Below are 17,528 nucleotides of genomic sequence, written 5' to 3'. Positions count from 1 at the left end.
TTTAATTTGCAGAGGAAAGGGAAAATTCAAACAACCTATTGTATTTGTGATCTTTTTACCCCTGCCCCCATCAACAAGACAAGTTAGCGTTGTTACTTACCAAAAATGTTATTCATTTTTTCTTAACTTTCTTTACAGATTCTAGTGAGATAACACAATGTAATTAACACAAGAAGAAAAACAAATGTTTTTTCAATATTCATTTTAATCAAGCCCATAAACACTAACAAAGGACTGAGAAGTTTTGAGATTTAATTTGCAGCCCAATCCCATTAAATTCAGTTGAACATATTTCTTTGCAAGTATTGCTCAGGAATTCAGACAGAGACTCAGGTTCTGAAGGAGCCCAAGATAATCATGCAGAACTGATTGGAAGTCCAAAGCTGGCAGAATACAACCATATCATTTCTTATTCAAACATGATGTTTTCAAGCCAGGCTTTCCAAAGCAAAAACAATAGCAAACCATGGTCAATCTTCATAGATTCTGTAATTTAAAAAAAAAATAAAGTGTTGATCTTCTATATGTTCTCTCTCCATCTATATTCAAAAGAATAATGATGTTAGATTATCCTGAAGTACATCTTGAAATATGGGTTATAATGAGCTGGAATGCAACAAATCTTTTATAATTTTGTATATTCAAAATTTGTAAAGTATGTTCACAGAAGTGAGACTGGCAAAATTTGGTTGAATTCTGACATAGTAGAAAAATGTGAGAATTATCTAGGAGCAGTGTGAAGAAATCTCTTTGCTTTTCTGTACCACTTTCCAACTAAAATTCCTTTCCAACTAACTGAAACAAAGCCCTAATTTCAGACTGACAGATTGAAGGTATTCCATTGGTTCCTCTAGGCCCCTGCTATTTTAATAACTCAGAATGCTTCTGGGCCCATGGGAAGTAAAGATACCGTTTCAATGTGGGAAAAAAAACCCCTATCACTGCTTCTTAGTTACGAGGAAGACTGGATAAGGGCAGCAGAGCAACTAGGGTGGGTAAATCTAGTAAGAGGAAATGAATCAGCTGAGAGGTGGCTGACAGAGTATATTGTGCATACATAAGACACAGAATAGAAATGAATTAAAGAAATAAGGCCATATCATGTACAAGGAATACAAATGAAAATGTTTAGTTTAGTTTAGTTTATTATTACTTGATTAGTCCTACAACCTTATCAATAAAACAAAACAAAATTAAAATCATGTAATATACAATACATAGTCCAAATCCAAAAAGGAAAACAGGAGAAAATACAGTGATAAAATACATATGTGATAATACAAGGAGTCAGTAATCAGATAAACGAATCTCCTTTACAGGATACCCCAATTTGTTCAATGTATTGGGTTCTTAAGACTGCTGCCTTAGTTATAAACTTAGCAGTTCTTCGTGCAATATGCACATTAGAACCCAGGAGGAAATAAGGCAATCTATGGTTTGGACCCCAGTATGCTGTTCTTTCCAATACGGATGATAGATATTTAAGCCTAATAGGTGCATATAATTGGCAACTGAACAAAATAGGGAAAATATTTTCAATGGCTGGTGAACCGCATATGCAGGTTCTCTTAAGATATGGCAAGTAGTGGAAGTGCCCATATTTGACCATGGAATCCATCAACTCAAATCTAGCTCTGGAATAGGCCCTTCTTAAAAATTGTGGTAGACTCGATGATAGATATTTTTCAGGTTCAAAAGTAATTTTATTTTTAGCCAACCATCTTAAAGATCCATTTTTAGTCAATAATTCCATATCAGTTTGCACACTAATATGTAGGACTCTCTGTTTAAAAATTTCCCTTGCCTGAGAGGCCATCAAAGACAGATGCTAAATGGAAAACCCATATTGTGAAATAACTTCAGAGAGTTGGCTGAACCAGGAATTGGGCTGTGCCATATTTATCTGTTCAGTTAACCATATTTTGGGAAGTCTATCAGAGTCCATTGATTGGATCCTCAGCCAGTATGTGAAAGCTTTAATTATTAGATGACTATGTAAGGAATGGATACCTAATTCTGCTCTGACTGCAGGGGCAGATGTATTCTTATCAGTTCCCAATATACATCTTAAAAAGAGGGTCTGAATTTGTTCAAGTGGGGTAGCTTTATTTAAACCCCACAATTCTGCACCATAGGTCAACATTTAGGGCAAAATGTTTTGCCCTAAACATTTTCAATATAGGGGTCAGGGTGCCTGGGTAATTGTAGTTAAATAATTTATATAATTTTTAGTGCTTGCTGCAGTCCTTGCTGAGCTTCTTTTGAAGTGATTTACCCACAACCCTGTACTAGTAAAAACCGCTCCTAGATAGTTAAAAAGATTCACTTGTTCAGTAGACTCCCCATTTATCTGCCAGTTATATTTCTCTCATTTCCTGCTCAATACCATCACTTTAGATCTGCTTTTATTAATGTTTAAAAAATTATGAGCACAATAGGTATTCAGTTTTTACGGCAGTCTTCTCAAGCCTATTTGGGAATGTGTCATTAGAACCATATCATCAGCGTATAATAAAATATTAATAAATTTATCAAGGATCTTTGGCATATGAGTGCCTACATCATACAGGAATCCAGGTAAATCATTGACGTACAGATTAAAAAGCATTGGGGCTAGAATACAACCCTGTCTGACACCATTAAATGTGGGTATACTCTTAGTTAAAGAGCCATTTACACCTGTACAAACTTTCAGATGGATGTTTGAATAGAGGGCCTTAACCAAGAGTAAGAGTCTGGGTTCCATATTTAAACTGGCCAATTTCTTCCACAGAATATTTCTATTTATCGAGCAAAAGCTGTGCTAAGATCTATAAATGCAGTAAACAGTTTCTTGCCATTTGTTAATTGCTTTGATAAAAGATGGTATAAAGTAAAATAATTGTCTATTGTGGAGTGCTCTGGTCTAAATCCAACTTGTTCCTTCACTAAGATTTCCATAACCCAATCTTTTTTGCTCAACAGATGCTTTGCATACATTTTGGCCACAATTCCAATAAGGCTTATTGGTCTATAATTTTTTTTGGATCACCTTTATCTCCTTTTTTATGTAAGGGAACTATAATGGCAACTTCCCATCCAACTGGAATGCAACCTGTATTATTTATATAGGTAAACAGCCCTGCTAATAGTGGGGCTCACCAATCAATATGAGTCTTAAAAAGTTCCGGAGGTAAGAAATCTTCTCCAGGCACCTTATTAGATTTTAAGAATCAAATAATAATTTTGATTTCTGATACAGATAGAGGACACCAGGGGGAAGATTTTCAAAGGGTAAAAAATCAGTACTTTGTTTATGCAAAAAGCCCTGGTTAGAAAATAAATTAGCATAATAAACCTCCCAGGTTGAAGCTGGAATGGGAATATCGAATTGGAATTTACGTTCCTTCAACAAACCAGATACAGTATTCCAGAAGAAAACTGAATTTGTCCCTTGTGCCCAAACTTCCAGATCTGACCATAATTTAGCTCTATAAGAAGCTTTCTTAAAGGCTATCAATTTCTTATAGTCACACCTAATTTTTAGCATGTTTGCATGATTTTTTGTAGTAGGATGTCCGAGAACCTGACGCATAGCTGCCCTCAAAATTTTTCTACTGTGTAAGCAGTCAGAATCAAACCAATTTGAACTAATTTGCTGACAGTTTCTAATAGGAAGTTTATCAGTTAAATTTTTTCTCAGAGCATGACACAGGTCAACATATTGGGTCAGGATTTTATCTGAACCTAAAGTAAAGGAAGAAATTGAGTTTCTCCAAATCTGGGCCTGGTCAGAATTCAAGAAGATCGATAACGCCTTGGTATCAACCTTAGCCCAATTAAGTTTCCTGTCCTGCCTCACTTCAAGATTAGCTAATATCCTCTTATCATAGGGCCTATATAACCTTGTGTCTGATCTACCGTGAAAAAAGACTGTGATTCGTTGATGATCACTATCCTCCCTCACAAGGACTTGGATATCTGAAAACAGCTCAACTTGTCATGAGAAACACATATGTAATCTAAAACACTACTGGAGTTTCCTGAATATGTAAAAGGATATATAAAATCAGGTTCCTTACCCCTAAAATATGAAGGTTACATTTATAGATCAAGGAGACCAGTTGTGAACCTGTGATATTTCTTTTAAGGTCATTAGAAAGCCAGAGTGGATCATTTATTAAATAATCCTCAGGTATAACACCCAAGTGAACAAAATTTTGTAGAGAGGCCCCCACCCTGGCACTGAAGTCTCCTGCCAGAATTACAGTGGCTTTAGGATGATTTATATTTATCTTTAACACTGTCTCTTCTAGATTTACCCAAATATTAGGAGAAAAATAAGAAGTACGTGGTGGAAGATAAATATTCAATAGTACCAACTGAAAGGATTTATAAGAAAATTTAACTGCTAAATAATGGGGGAATCATCTCCAAGAATCAATTTCTGTCCTTGCCAACCCAGCTCTGCTTTGGCAAGAATAATCAGTCCTCCTTATGCCCGCCCTTTAGTCTTATACTTTTTTGCAGGAATAATCCAGGAAACTAAAACCTGGTAGTTGTATCTCCTCTTCATCTAAGGTCAACCAGGTCTCCTGGAGTGCCATGAGATCAAAATTTGAGAGGAACTCCACCAGGTCCCCATCCGTTGCTCTAGACTTCCAGCCAGCAATATTCCAAGTTAGAAACTGGATAGAATCTTCATGCTGGGAGTTGGTAGAAATAGTTGGAAGGGTATTTTAATTTTGGGTTAGGGCACAGGAATTTTTCAGTCATTCTGCAGAAGTGATATTATCCAAAATTTCTCTGGTATCCAAAAAACAACAACAACCATACACTAATTTGGCATTTGCTTGCCTTAATCGGTTTTTACTCAGTTTTCTTGTTCCTCACATAGTCCTCAATTTTTGGCTGCTTTGTAGGATTGAATAGAATCTGAGCACCTGGGCTAGTCCTTTTGCATTTCTTGTTCTTCCCCATTTTTCTTGACAATGCAAATTGATTTTCCAACAACTTCACCTAATCAGAAGGACGCCCCCCATGTTTATTTAAAAAACTAGATATGTAGCTAAGCTACTTATAAAAATGAATAAAACAAATAAAATATCATAGGGAACTCAGCAAGGAAGCTGCTGCTCTGTCGCCATCTTAGCTCCACCCCCCAAATGAAAATACAGTGGGGCAAAAAAGTATTTAGTCAGCCACCAATTGTGCAAGTTCTCCCACTTAAAAAGATGAGAGAGGCCTGTAATTTTCATCATAGGTATACCTCAACTATGAGAGACAAAATGGGGGAAAAAATCCAGAAAATCACATGGTCTGATTTTTAAAGAATTTATTTGCAAATCATGGTGGAAAATAAGTATTTGGTCAATATCAAAAGTTCATTGCAATACTTTGTTATATATCCTTTGTTGGCAATGACAGAGGTCAAACGTTTTCTGTAAGTCTTCACAAGGTTTTCACACACTGTTGCTGGTATTTTGGCCCATTCCTCCATGCAGATCTCCTCTAGAGCAGTGATGTTTTGGGGCTGTCGCTGGGCAACACGGACTTTCAACTCCCTCCAAAGGTTTTCCATGGGGTTGAGATCTGGAGACTGGCTAGGCCACTCCAGGACCTTGAAATGCTTCTTACGAAACCACTCCTTCGTTGCCTGGGCGGTGTGTTTGGGATCATTGTCATGCTGAAAGACCCAGCCATGTTTCATCTTCAATGCCCTTGCTGATGGAAGGAGGTGTTCACTCAAAATCTCACAATACATGGCCCCATACATTCTTTCCTTTACACGGATCAGTCGTCCTGGTCCCTTTGCAGACAAACAGCCCCAAAGCATGATGTTTCCACCCCATGCTTCACAGTAGGTATGGTGTTCTTTGGATGCAACTCAGCATTCTCTCTCCTCCAAACACGACGAGTTGAGTTTAGACCAAAACGTTCTACTTTGGTTTCATCTGACCGTATGACATTCTCCCAATCCTCTTCTGGATCATCCAAATGCTCTCTAGCAAACTTCAGACGGGCCCAGACATGTAAAGGCTTAAGCAGGGGGACACGCCTGGCACTGCAGGATTTGAGTCCCTGGCGGCGTAGTGTGTTACTGATGGTAGCCTTTGTTACTTTGGTCCCAGCTCTCTGCAGGTCATTCACTAGGTCCCCCCGTGTGGTTCTGGGATTTTTGCTCACCATTCTTGTGATCATTTTGACCCCACAGGGTGAGATCTTGCATGGAGCCCCAGATCGAGGGAGATTATCAGTGGTCTTGTATGTCTTCCATTGTCTAATTATTGCTCCCACAGTTGATGTCTTCACACCAAGCTGATTGCCTATTGCAGATTCAGTCTTCCCAGCCTGGTGCAGGTCTACAATTTTGTTTCTGGTGTCCTTCGACAGCTCTTTGGTATTGGCCATAGTGGAGTTTGGAGTGTGAATGTTTGAGGTTGTGGACAGGGGTCTTTTATACTGATAACAAGGTCAAACAGGTGCCATTACTACAGGTAACGAGTGGAGGACAGAGAAGCCTCTTAAAGAAGTAGTTACAGGTCTGTGAGAGCCAGACATCTTGCTTGTTTGTAGGTGACCAAATACTTATTTTCCACCATGATTTGCAAATAAATTCTTTAAAAATCAGACAATGTGATTTTCTGGATTTTTTTCCCCATTTTGTCTCTCATAGTTGAGGTATACCTATGATGAAAATTACAGGCCTCTCTCATCTTTTTAAGTGGGAGAACTTGCACAATTGGTGGCTGACTAAATACTTTTTTGCCCCACTGTATATTCCTATATTAAGTAAGTGGAGAGTCAAATAAATGGTGTTATACTTTGGGGTTCTTACCCCTTGTTTGCCTTGTATTCAGACTCTGGAGCAGTTATTTGCCTACTAGCCTCAATGGTTTGGCCTTCAGAGATAGCACACTTGAGACTTTCTGAGTGTACTAGCTCAGAAAGGCGGAACCAGATTCCCTATCTGATGTTCAAGAGACACATGCTGGTATGTTGAATAATCTGGAAATGTTCATTATCCCATGGATGGTAGTGGTTTTTGTGTTTGTTTGCAATAACAAGAATTATGAATTGAGTGTTCAGGAACATATGAAACATATGTTGGATCAATTTCTTTCCCAACTTGCTCAATATATCTTTTCCAACTGGCACCAGCACATTCTCTACCTTCTGTCCAAAAGATATTTTCACTGGAGATGCCAAAGTATTATTTCTCCCATTGAACAACGCAGCAGAATTTAAATCTTGGTTCCTATTTTAAAAACTAAGCTTTTACAGAGTTACAGGTTTTAAAAAAATGTTATTGCTGTAATTAAAAACATTGCGCACATTACCGTACCTTTGGAATTATCAGAAGAGATAACATCAGTAATAAACACAGCTAATGGTTTTTAAAGTACCCCTATTGGCACGACTGCTCTCTCAGCATATTTAAAAGAAAATAAGAAGGAATCTAATGTTACTGAACATAAAAAAAAAAATTAGCTAAAACCTAACCAACAAACAAGTCAAACAACAGGTATTGAGTGCAATGGATCAGCAATATGAAAACAAGTCTAACTTCTCTTACCTCTCCCTGAGTTTGCATATTTCTTCGCTTTCTCCCTAATAAGGCTTTAAGGAGGATTTAGAAGCTTTTGCTTCTGCTTTAAATGAATCATGGCATACTATGTTGTAAGTTATAAAGCAGTGTGATATGGTGGCTTAGGACTATATCTAGTTGAACTAGGACTACAGAGAATGAGGTTCTAGTTTGCTGTCAGCCATGGAAACTCATTGGGTGACTTGGGTGAGTCACTTCTCTCATTCAGTCCAACCTATCTCATACAGCTGTTTTTATGGGGGGAAACTGGAGGAGGAAGTGGTGGGGACACCACTTTGAGCTCCTGGTAGAAAGACAGGATATAAATTTAATAAAGTAAATACAATGGCCAAATCTGGACAACTTACTCTCAACTACTAAACCATAATTTATAAATTTGTTAGGAGGACAATATTTAAACAACTGCCATTAAATGGAAAATTCTAAACTGCTAACAGGTATAGTGAAAAAATAGAGGGGGAGGTTATTTATTTAAATGATTTATAGAGCCACCCTTTCACAGCAGCTATTCGAGGCAGTGTACAAAGATTAAAACCATCACAACAATATAAACCCATGGTGTCTCGGTTAAATAATTACCCCCAAAACAAAAGCCAGATCACCAACAAAGGTCACCTAACTGCCTGGCCTAAATGCATAGGGAATTGTACATGGGGAATTCAGCAGTATGTTTAAATGTACTCTATTTAGACTAGTTTTGTCTATTCTAATGGTTCACAGGTCTTCATTGTTGCTGTACTAATATTTTAAAGCACCAATTTCTTTTAACTAGACAGTGTTATGATTCAGTATATTCTTTCTGTACGCAAACAGGGCAGCTTCTGGTAAACTAAAATTGCTCATCTCGAGAATGCAGTGGATTAGTTTGATATATGCATTAAATTATTCCATTTGTCTACATTATTAGAACAATTTAGAACAGAATTCAGGAATATTTATTTTTATTCCAGCAACTAGCCAGAAATCTTGGCAGTACTGAATGGACCTTTGTTCTCTGTCATTTGTATTCCTTATAAAGAGTAATTTTAATACTATAATTTTGTCCTAAGAACAGTACGTGATTGCTGTTTCTTACCTGTTCAACAAGAAGCAATGGAGTATTTTATTTTATTGGTCTTTCTTCTTGCACTTTCAATGCTTTATCACTTTCTGCGTCAGACTTAATGAACAAATAAACAAGGAAATTAAAAACAAAAAACACACAGATTGAAGTTATTTAGAAACAAAGATAACTGGGAGATAACCAAGATAGGAATTCTTACAAAACTGCTTACTAAAACATTTAGAAATATCTAACCTCAGATTCTATATCTTCATGTTAAGATGGCATCTAATTTTAATTTATTCTATGTGTATATTTTGGAATATTTGAGAAAAACTAGTATAGAGCCTTGGATTTTCAGGAAAAAAAATTCACAAAGTGACTCCTTTGATTATATAATTCTGCCTATGGGCAAAAAAGCACTCTTCGGAGTGAAATAGTCATATATTTGAGTAAATCAGATACCTAAGCTAGAAAGCAAAATAGTGTTGCAGATTAAAAGGAAAGTGTCTATATCTATTTTAATAATAAAACATGGGTTAGCAACCTTTCCAGATTATGAAATGTTGGTCACAATTATTTCTTTAATTTTAATGTCGGGGGATGGGGGCATTGCTTTAGAGGCTAATACACTGGCATCCATAAGCTTTCTGTTTTCCTCTTCTAGCTTGGAGAGATTAGCAAGCCAAAGATTTAACCAAGATTTAAGATTTCCACTAAGATTTAACTCTAATTCAAACAATCATCTAAGATGGAGAGAATAAATCTCATGCTCTATATGCTATGCTATGACGTACAACTGCCATTAGCTCTATCCAGCATAGGCAATGGCAAGGGAGCTGTAATCCAAACTATACTGAAGGTATCAAGATGTTTATCTCTAACCTAAAATACACCATGTGCACAATTATTAGGCAAGTGAGTATTTTGATCATATCATCATTTTTATGCATATTTTCTACCTCCAAGCTGTATAAACCCGAATGCTTATTGGATATAAGCATATCAGGTGATGTATATTTGTGTAATGAGGGAGGGTATGGCCTAAGGAGATCAACACCCTATATCAAGGTGTGCATAATTATTAGGCAGCTTCTTTTCCTCAGGCAAAATGGGTCAAAAATTGTAAAAAGTCTTTCAGAGGGACGCAGCACTCTTGAAATTGCTAAGATATTGGAGCATGACCACAGAACCATCAAACATTTTGTTGCAAATAGTCAACAGGGTCGCAAGAAATGTGTTGAGAAGAAAAAACGCAAATTAACTGCCAAAGATTTGAGAAGAATCAAATGTGAAGCCACCAGGAACCCATTATCCTCCAGTGCTGTCATATTCCAGAACTGCAATCTACCTGGAGTGCCCAGAAGTACAAGGTGTTCAGTGCTCAGAGACATGGCCAAGGTAAGGAAGGCTGAAACTCGACTACCACTGAACAATACACATAAGTTGAAATGGCAAGACTGGGCCAAGAAATATCTGAAGACAGATTTTTCAAAGGTTTTATGGACTGATGAAATGAGAGTGACTCTTGGCGGACCAGATGGATGGGTCCGTGGCTGGATCAGTAATGGGCACAGAGCTCCACTTCGACTCAGACGCCAGCAAGGTGGAGGTGGGGTACTGGTATGGGCTGGTATTATTACAGATGAGCTAGTTGGACCTTTTTGGGTTGAAGATGGACTCAAAATCAACTCCCAAACCTACTGCCAGTTTTTAGAAGACACTTTCTTCAAGCAGTGGTACAGGAAAAAGTCTGCATCTTTCAAGAAGACCATGATGTTTATCCAGTACAATGCTCCATCGCATGCATCGAAGTACTCCACTGCGTGGCTAGCCAGTAAAGGCCTCAAAGATGAAAGAATAATGATATGGTCCCCTTCCTCACCTGACCTAAACCCTACTGAGAATGTGTGGGCCCTTCTCAAATGGGAGATTTATGATGAAGGAAAACAGTACACCTCTCTGAACAGTGTCTGGGAGGCTGTGGTTGCTGCCGCAGAAAAAGTTGATTGTCAACAGATCAAGAAACTGACAGACTCCATGAATGGAACGCTTATGGCTGTTATTGCAAAGAAGGGTGGCTATATTGGTCACTGATTTTTTGTTTGAAATGTCAGAAATGTTTATTTGTAAATTTTGAGTTGTTTGTTCATTATTCTCACTTTAACAGATGAAAATAAATGAGTGAGATGGGGGAATTTTTGTTTTTCATTTAGTTGCATAATAATTGTGCACACTAATAGTTGCCCAATAATTGTGCACACATAGATATGCTTCTAAGAAAGCCAATACCTCACTTTTACTTTCTTAAATATTCAGGTTTGAGGTTTATTAACATTTTGTATTGACCGAGAGCACTGTAGTTGTTCAATATTGAAATTCATCCTCAAAAATACAACTTGCCTAATAATTGTGCACGCAGTGTATATTTAGATAAATGGAAGTGAGGCATTGTAAACCCCAGACTTGCATGCTTTCCTATCAACCTCTTGAAATCAGCGAATGGTCATTTGATCTAAGTAATGTTTTAAAATCCAAAATCATAGTTTAAGATAACTTTCATTAGAACATTCTAATGAAATATTCTAAAGAAAAAAATGTGATTTTCACTTTTTGTTGCATGAATTCATATGCAATAGGGGATCAAAAGGGGGTGTAATGGAATTTACAAACCCATGTTCACTGTGCCTACTTTGTTCACTAAATTATGATGTAGTTGATCATCTGAAGTTCTACTCTGAGATCCATTTAGCTACCCAGAAGGGTCAACTAAAGGAGCTAGCTCTTTTCAGAACATTCTAAAAATGGGAGTATACCCAGTATCTACATCAAGTTACATTATTAGGTAAGAACCTATAAATATAGGAAAGTTTGTTGATTTTTAAATGTGCACATTCTGATAGACAAGACATTAACTGGCAATCTATGTTTGCAATGAAGATTTGACTGGCATATGTTATCATCTCAACAGTGAAAAGCTAAAGGTTGTCCTTGTTATCTCTGCTGGGACATCTGAGAATTCATGTACACAGACATCAGTTGCTATGTGGATGGATTTTTTCTATGTGTATTTGCAAAATTGTCTTTTTCTCTTCACACTGCAACTGCATACTGAAACTACCACATATAAATGTAAAAAGTTCCCTATAAACCCAAAGTGTTCTATACTGGCTGGCAAATTAAGACACAAATGTGAAGCTATGACTCGATAGGTTAGAAATTTTTTTAAAATACATACACACGACATACACACACACAAGCTGAAAGAAACATGAGAAGATTTAGAACTTAACTAAATTAAGATACCATCTTAAGAGCAGAGGAAACCAAAAGATGGTAATTACCACTGACTCCTCCACTTGATTGTGTAGAATGAAACCTAGGTTCTATTTTAATTAAGACAATGATTTAAATATAAATCTTTACAAGCTATTTCCACAGGGGGGAAAAATCATGAATACACATTAATTCACACATTTTGAATGCTGAGTTGTGACTCAATACATGACGTTTCATATCACATACTAGACCATCTCCTTTCAGTAAGATTAATTTAAGAGCAACAATAATATGCAACAATAACTGAATCACCAAGCTATACCAATTTGCTATTTGTAGCATTTTGTTGCCTTTCCTAATTATTACTGTAGTTTGCAGGTGGGAGCAGCATATGATGGCTTGTGTTTATCCCTGCATAGCTTTTCTAACTAAAATATAAGGACAAATCAGCAGAAACAAGGAAGTGCATCCCAAATCAAAACAAAAATGCCAAGAACCACCAAAATAAGCTCATGAGGAGAGAAACCTGTCACATACCATACCTTGCTGCTTGCTTTTGCAGACTTTTTCTTTTTTGAACTATCTTTCCAAAGGGATTCTAGGCTTATATATGCTTGTAGACTCCAGTCATATATGCGAAAGCCAGTTACCTTTAAAAAACCAGGGATACAATGATAGTCACCTTAAGCGTTATATTTCGGCTTTATCAGTAAGTACTGTAGTTCATTTCTATTTTCTCTAAGCGTTTAGATAAATATTATAAATCATGATTCCTGCTTAATATTGATAGAGAAAGCTATAATTACTAAGTAAACAAGACACAAGAAATAGCTCCTACTTCATTCAACTTATACCATAAGATTCCTTGATCACATACTTAGCTCACTACACTACACTACACTACACTGTAACACACACATTATACAACATTTTCAACTTCTCCAGTGCCACCATAAGAGTTAATTTATAGATCATCCACAAGTATTGCTCAGTATGACTTCATTATAATATAAAGAAATAAGAACAGTCAGATTTCTTTTTTTAGAAAAAGCACAGAACCAAAAAAGCACATGACTTTCTTACCAGGTTTTGAAATAAGCTGTAAGGAGGAGCCTTGTTGTAAATTATTGCTTATACAATCAAAGAGAGATTCATGTGCCTATTTTACATAGCAATATCCTACACTTTACCCCATATTGACAAGCAATATTTCCAGATTTTCCAGAAAGGTTTTCAGGGGCCTCAAATCCCTATAGAGGAGAGGACAAAAACTTCTCCTTGTGTAAACATCCTTAAATTTCCATGCTATGATTCAGGAGAAAACAATAAATTACAGAGTTACAAAACTTGAACGAATATAGCTAAAATTATGATTTAGAACAGTATGACACTCGATATAAACAAATGAGAACTAGTTCTCCCTGAGAACATTTACAGTTTAAAAACTGGAGTTCTGAATTTCAGCTGCAAAAGCTGATATGCAGCAGCTCTGTGTAATCATTAACAGAACTGAAAGCTCCCACCTTGTAAACAACATGAGCTGTGATCACTTCATGTTTAAAAGAAAATTCTACTTTCAGGACTCATACAAATACATGGCTTTGTTCTATGGTTCAATGTTTAGTGCTGGAAAATATTGTATTGTCTCAAATTGTATTCAGCGAAGGATACAGTACTAATATACTTTTTTTTCTTTTACAATTGTATAGACACCCCATAAAATTAATACACAAAGCTCATATCCTGCTCCAACTTGGTATTCCAATATTTGTACTGTTTCATAGGCGTCACTATCAAGCTATTTGTGCAGCCTTAATTTTAGGATTCATGAAATGAAGAAACACATTTCTATACAGTACAGCTGTGTAAAAAATATATATATATGTGTCTTCAACATTACTAAGAGGAAGAAAACATAACTGATGAGAAAAGAAACTATAGGAACCCACAAAGCTTTTTCAGAGGGTCTGCAAAAAAATGGCTATACGAGTATGTGCTAGGAGCCAGAGCATTTGTTCTCCTGGATTATTCATTCAGGAAACAGAATTAGATTTGCAGATCTCTCAAATCTGCCCAGCTGATATACTGAGATAAACAACAAATGATGTTGGACTGGGACTAAGTAGACTCAAGTCTACACTATATTTATCAAATACTTTGGATTGAATATATTACTTATGTAAATTATTTACAAGAAATAACATAAGATTACAAGAAATATAAAGCTATATGAATAAGAAGGATGATTTTCAACAATTACCTTGGCAACAGCAACTGTTTGCTGTGGATAGTAGAGAGCGGTACCAATCCCCATGAAGCTTATTGGATACACCAACCTTTTAATTTTGGAACCTATTTCATAGAAGAAATATTACTTCTAACATCTGATATATTGAATGAGATGAAGTTAAAGGGCAGATTCTCAGCCAGACTAAGTTACATAACATTATTATTATTATTATTATTATTACTACTACTACTACTACTACTACTACTACTACTACTTTGACAGTAAGTCATCTGGGGAAAGTATGTTAAATGATGACAATTAGGTATAATGATATAGAGAAGCAGGATAGTGAAGAGCAAAAGAATACTAAATAGCAAGATCATGCAAGCCTGGCTTTGGAGTTTTGAAAGACCTTACCCACATGTTCTTAATTTGTAATTAAGGTGTCCAAATTTCAAAACATCTGGGAAACCACATATTGCCTAGCCATGTAGATTGATTCAACAATGTATAAAGAACTTGCTCTGGTAGTTAAATACTGTTTATGAATAAACAGTGCTTATACTATGTCAGATGATTCATTTATCTATCTAGTCCAGCAGGATCTCTACTTATCAGCAGAGACAAGGTTTAGTCAGGATCTTTCTCTACCTCTACTTCATCTACTAGAGATTGAACTGAGAGCTTTATCATGTAAAACATGTATCTTATAACTAAGCTATGGTCTTTAACAGATAAATTCAGCAACAATATGAAAAACAATCCTTACTTACAATGTGTATCTATTATACATACAGTTTTAAAAAAAGGAGGATTGTGATTTATATAATGTCATTCTCTACTAGACTATGCAAATTCTCATCATATAAAATGTGACTTATTTCGTGCAAAATCTTTGTTTCTGTTCCTTAATGGAAGTTACTTTTGAATTAGTTTGTACAGTTGTTGGTTTAACAAGTATTTTTACAGCTGTATTGTACATGGGCCTCTAAAAAGGAGCCTCTTGTCAAAACATGTACAGCTTATCCCAAATAAATTCTAATGCTGATGTACAGAAGTTCTTATTTGTAGCCTAATGTTGTTAAAATTCTGGACAGGCACTACAGTATCAATCAACTGTACATTGCAGTTTAAGTTCTCTGTTGCTGAAAGAGTAAATGTACACCAAAATTTGAACAGACATTGAAAACAAACACATACCTCTTGCCAAGAACAATCCAACAACACCAGCAAAACCTATAACACCAAGCCTGGGATAAAATCCTGGAGGTGGAGTTTTGATCATTTCATAGCTTTCTTTAAAAAAAAAAAGCACAGAATTATTACCTATTTATATCTACTACCTATTTTCCAGAATTTTAAAATATTATTCCAGAATATTAAAATATTATTTGTATGTTTCCATTATAAATAGCTAGTTAGAACCACAACCAATTTCCTGTCATCTAACTTCCACTAAACGAGTTCGAAGAAATATATTTTCATTGTGTTCTTGTGACAATCTTGTTGGGACGTTTAGACTAAGAAACAATGACTGACAAAGAAGTATCAATCAGGTTTCATGTGTAATCGGGATTTGAATCAGGGTACACCTGCCATAGTCTAATATTAACAATTGGGCTCTTTTGTTTTCCCTGTTCTTTTCTGTTTTCATCTGTTCTTATCTGGGCTGCAAATATCTAAATGACCACAAAATAGGAGCATAAAAAAGAAAAAGAATTACTTTTAAAAGTTGCAATAAAAATTGACACTAATTAGACGAATTCAATTTTATTTGTTTTCTAAATTTCTATACCAGATCTGTTGTCATTGTTCATTGGTAATTAGTATATCATAATCCATCTCCCATGTTAGCGTTACATTTGAAATGTAACCATATGATATATTTCTAACATTGTGTTAGTTAAAAAGCTTTTTCTTCTCATGGAATTTCCTGATATCTAGACTGGAAGTTTTTTAAAAAAGTAATTTGAATGTAATTTAAAACTCCTGTATCCATACAGGTAGATTTAGATAGATTTAGAATTTTGATCAAGTTTTAGACTCTTTATTAGGTTGACATACTTTCTCATACAAGGAAATACAGTACATTATACATCAGAATTTAATTTAGTGGACATAAGGCAACTTTTAAATCCTTTGCAACAAAAATATACCTTATTTTCAGTTCCACATCAGAGGACAGTGGTGCTTAAAAGTTTCTGAACCCTTTTGAATGTTCAATATTTCTGCATAAATATGACCTAAAATGTGATCTGTTCTCCACATGTGCTAAAACTAGATAAAGAGAATCCAATTAAATAAATGAGTCAAAAACATTATACTTGTTCATATATTTATTGAAGAATATTTATGCAGAAATACTGAAAATCCAAAATTTTGGTTCACAAACTTTTAAGCACCATTGTATTTTTGGTTAAGTTATCTTTTAGTATCTCAATTCTTAGTTGAATGGATTAGTTGGATGGAAGCAGAGCCTTTACATTTCAAGCCCCAGTTACATTATTAATTACTCAAAAAATAATTGTCCCATTTCTAGATGATATTTATATCTTTATTAAGTTATCCATTTTTCAATAAAAACAAGTCTGTAACAAGTCTGAAAATTTGTTCCTATAAATAAGACGGCAAATTTATTGATAGTTTGGGATGCCTTTAAGAAATACATATATGGTAATATATTGCTTATTCTTTCAGGAAAAACAAAAAAGAAGAACAAATTCTGGAGAAAAATTTTGAGCAAGTTAACTCATACAAGAATAACTTATTGCTTTTATAAGTGTTGAACAGGAACATAATTCCCTATACATACAAAAGAAAATACAGGTAGTCCTTATTTAATGACCCTAACTGGGACCAGCAACTCCGCCACTAACTGAAGTGGTCGCTAAATGGGAAATCACATGACCGTGACTGTGCTTTCCAGCTGGAAAGAGACAAGACTACTCAGTTTCACACCTTCAGCTTTTGCTTGCCTTCTAACCACTCCCCCACTCCTTGGAGTGATGGAGTGCCTGCTTACTGTCTTGTACACATCAAAAGCAATGCGATCGCGCTTTCAGCCTGGTAGCTGCAGGTGCACCACACAAACAGCTTACTCTTTTGAAAGCCCTTCCTCTCCAGTCTCTGCAGCAGGGGGTGGGGGAGGGAAGCAAGCAATTTCTGTAGGCAATCTTTCCTTTGCCTAACCCTTTCCTGATTTTCCAGCTTCCATTACTGAGGCCTATACAACTGGGGCTTTGAAGGTGATAAAGACTGTCATTTATGCACGTCATCATCACATTTCTTTGTTAAACATTGATGCAAAAATATTAACAGTGATCCTGACACATAGATGACAGGCTTTATTACCTTTAATCATCCACCATGCCCTATCTGTTATTAAAAGG

The 17,528-nt window shown here is 35.9% G+C and overlaps 1 protein-coding gene across 3 annotated transcripts in view; it reads right to left on the bottom strand.

Moving 5' to 3' along the window:
* Positions 1-185: 185 nt before the first annotated feature.
* Positions 186-17,528, bottom strand: part of APOO (apolipoprotein O) — a 34,483-nt gene continuing 17,140 nt past the window's right edge. The window contains exons 5-9 of one of the 3 annotated variants that reach the window (XM_007436648.3): positions 15,340-15,435; positions 14,170-14,261; positions 12,452-12,559; positions 8,664-8,747; positions 186-539 (exon numbers count right to left, since the gene is read on the bottom strand). In XM_007436648.3, the coding sequence (XP_007436710.1) occupies positions 8,691-8,747; positions 12,452-12,559; positions 14,170-14,261; positions 15,340-15,435 (353 nt within the window). In that variant the 3' untranslated portion in view covers positions 186-539; positions 8,664-8,690. Of the gene's footprint in view, positions 540-3,808; positions 4,686-8,663; positions 8,748-12,451; positions 12,560-14,169; positions 14,262-15,339; positions 15,436-17,528 lie in introns of those variants that run through there. The other 2 variants (XM_007436647.3, XM_025172193.2) reach the window with 2 other exon arrangements.

This window comes from Python bivittatus, unplaced genomic scaffold, assembly GCF_059951505.1.
Source record: "Python bivittatus isolate LINGU-HERP-01145 unplaced genomic scaffold, Pbiv_v1 ctg000350_np1212, whole genome shotgun sequence".
Taxonomy (NCBI): domain Eukaryota; kingdom Metazoa; phylum Chordata; class Lepidosauria; order Squamata; family Pythonidae; genus Python; species Python bivittatus.
The sequence above is the reverse complement of the archived record's forward strand: the minus strand, read 5'-3'. Positions and strand labels throughout refer to the sequence as shown.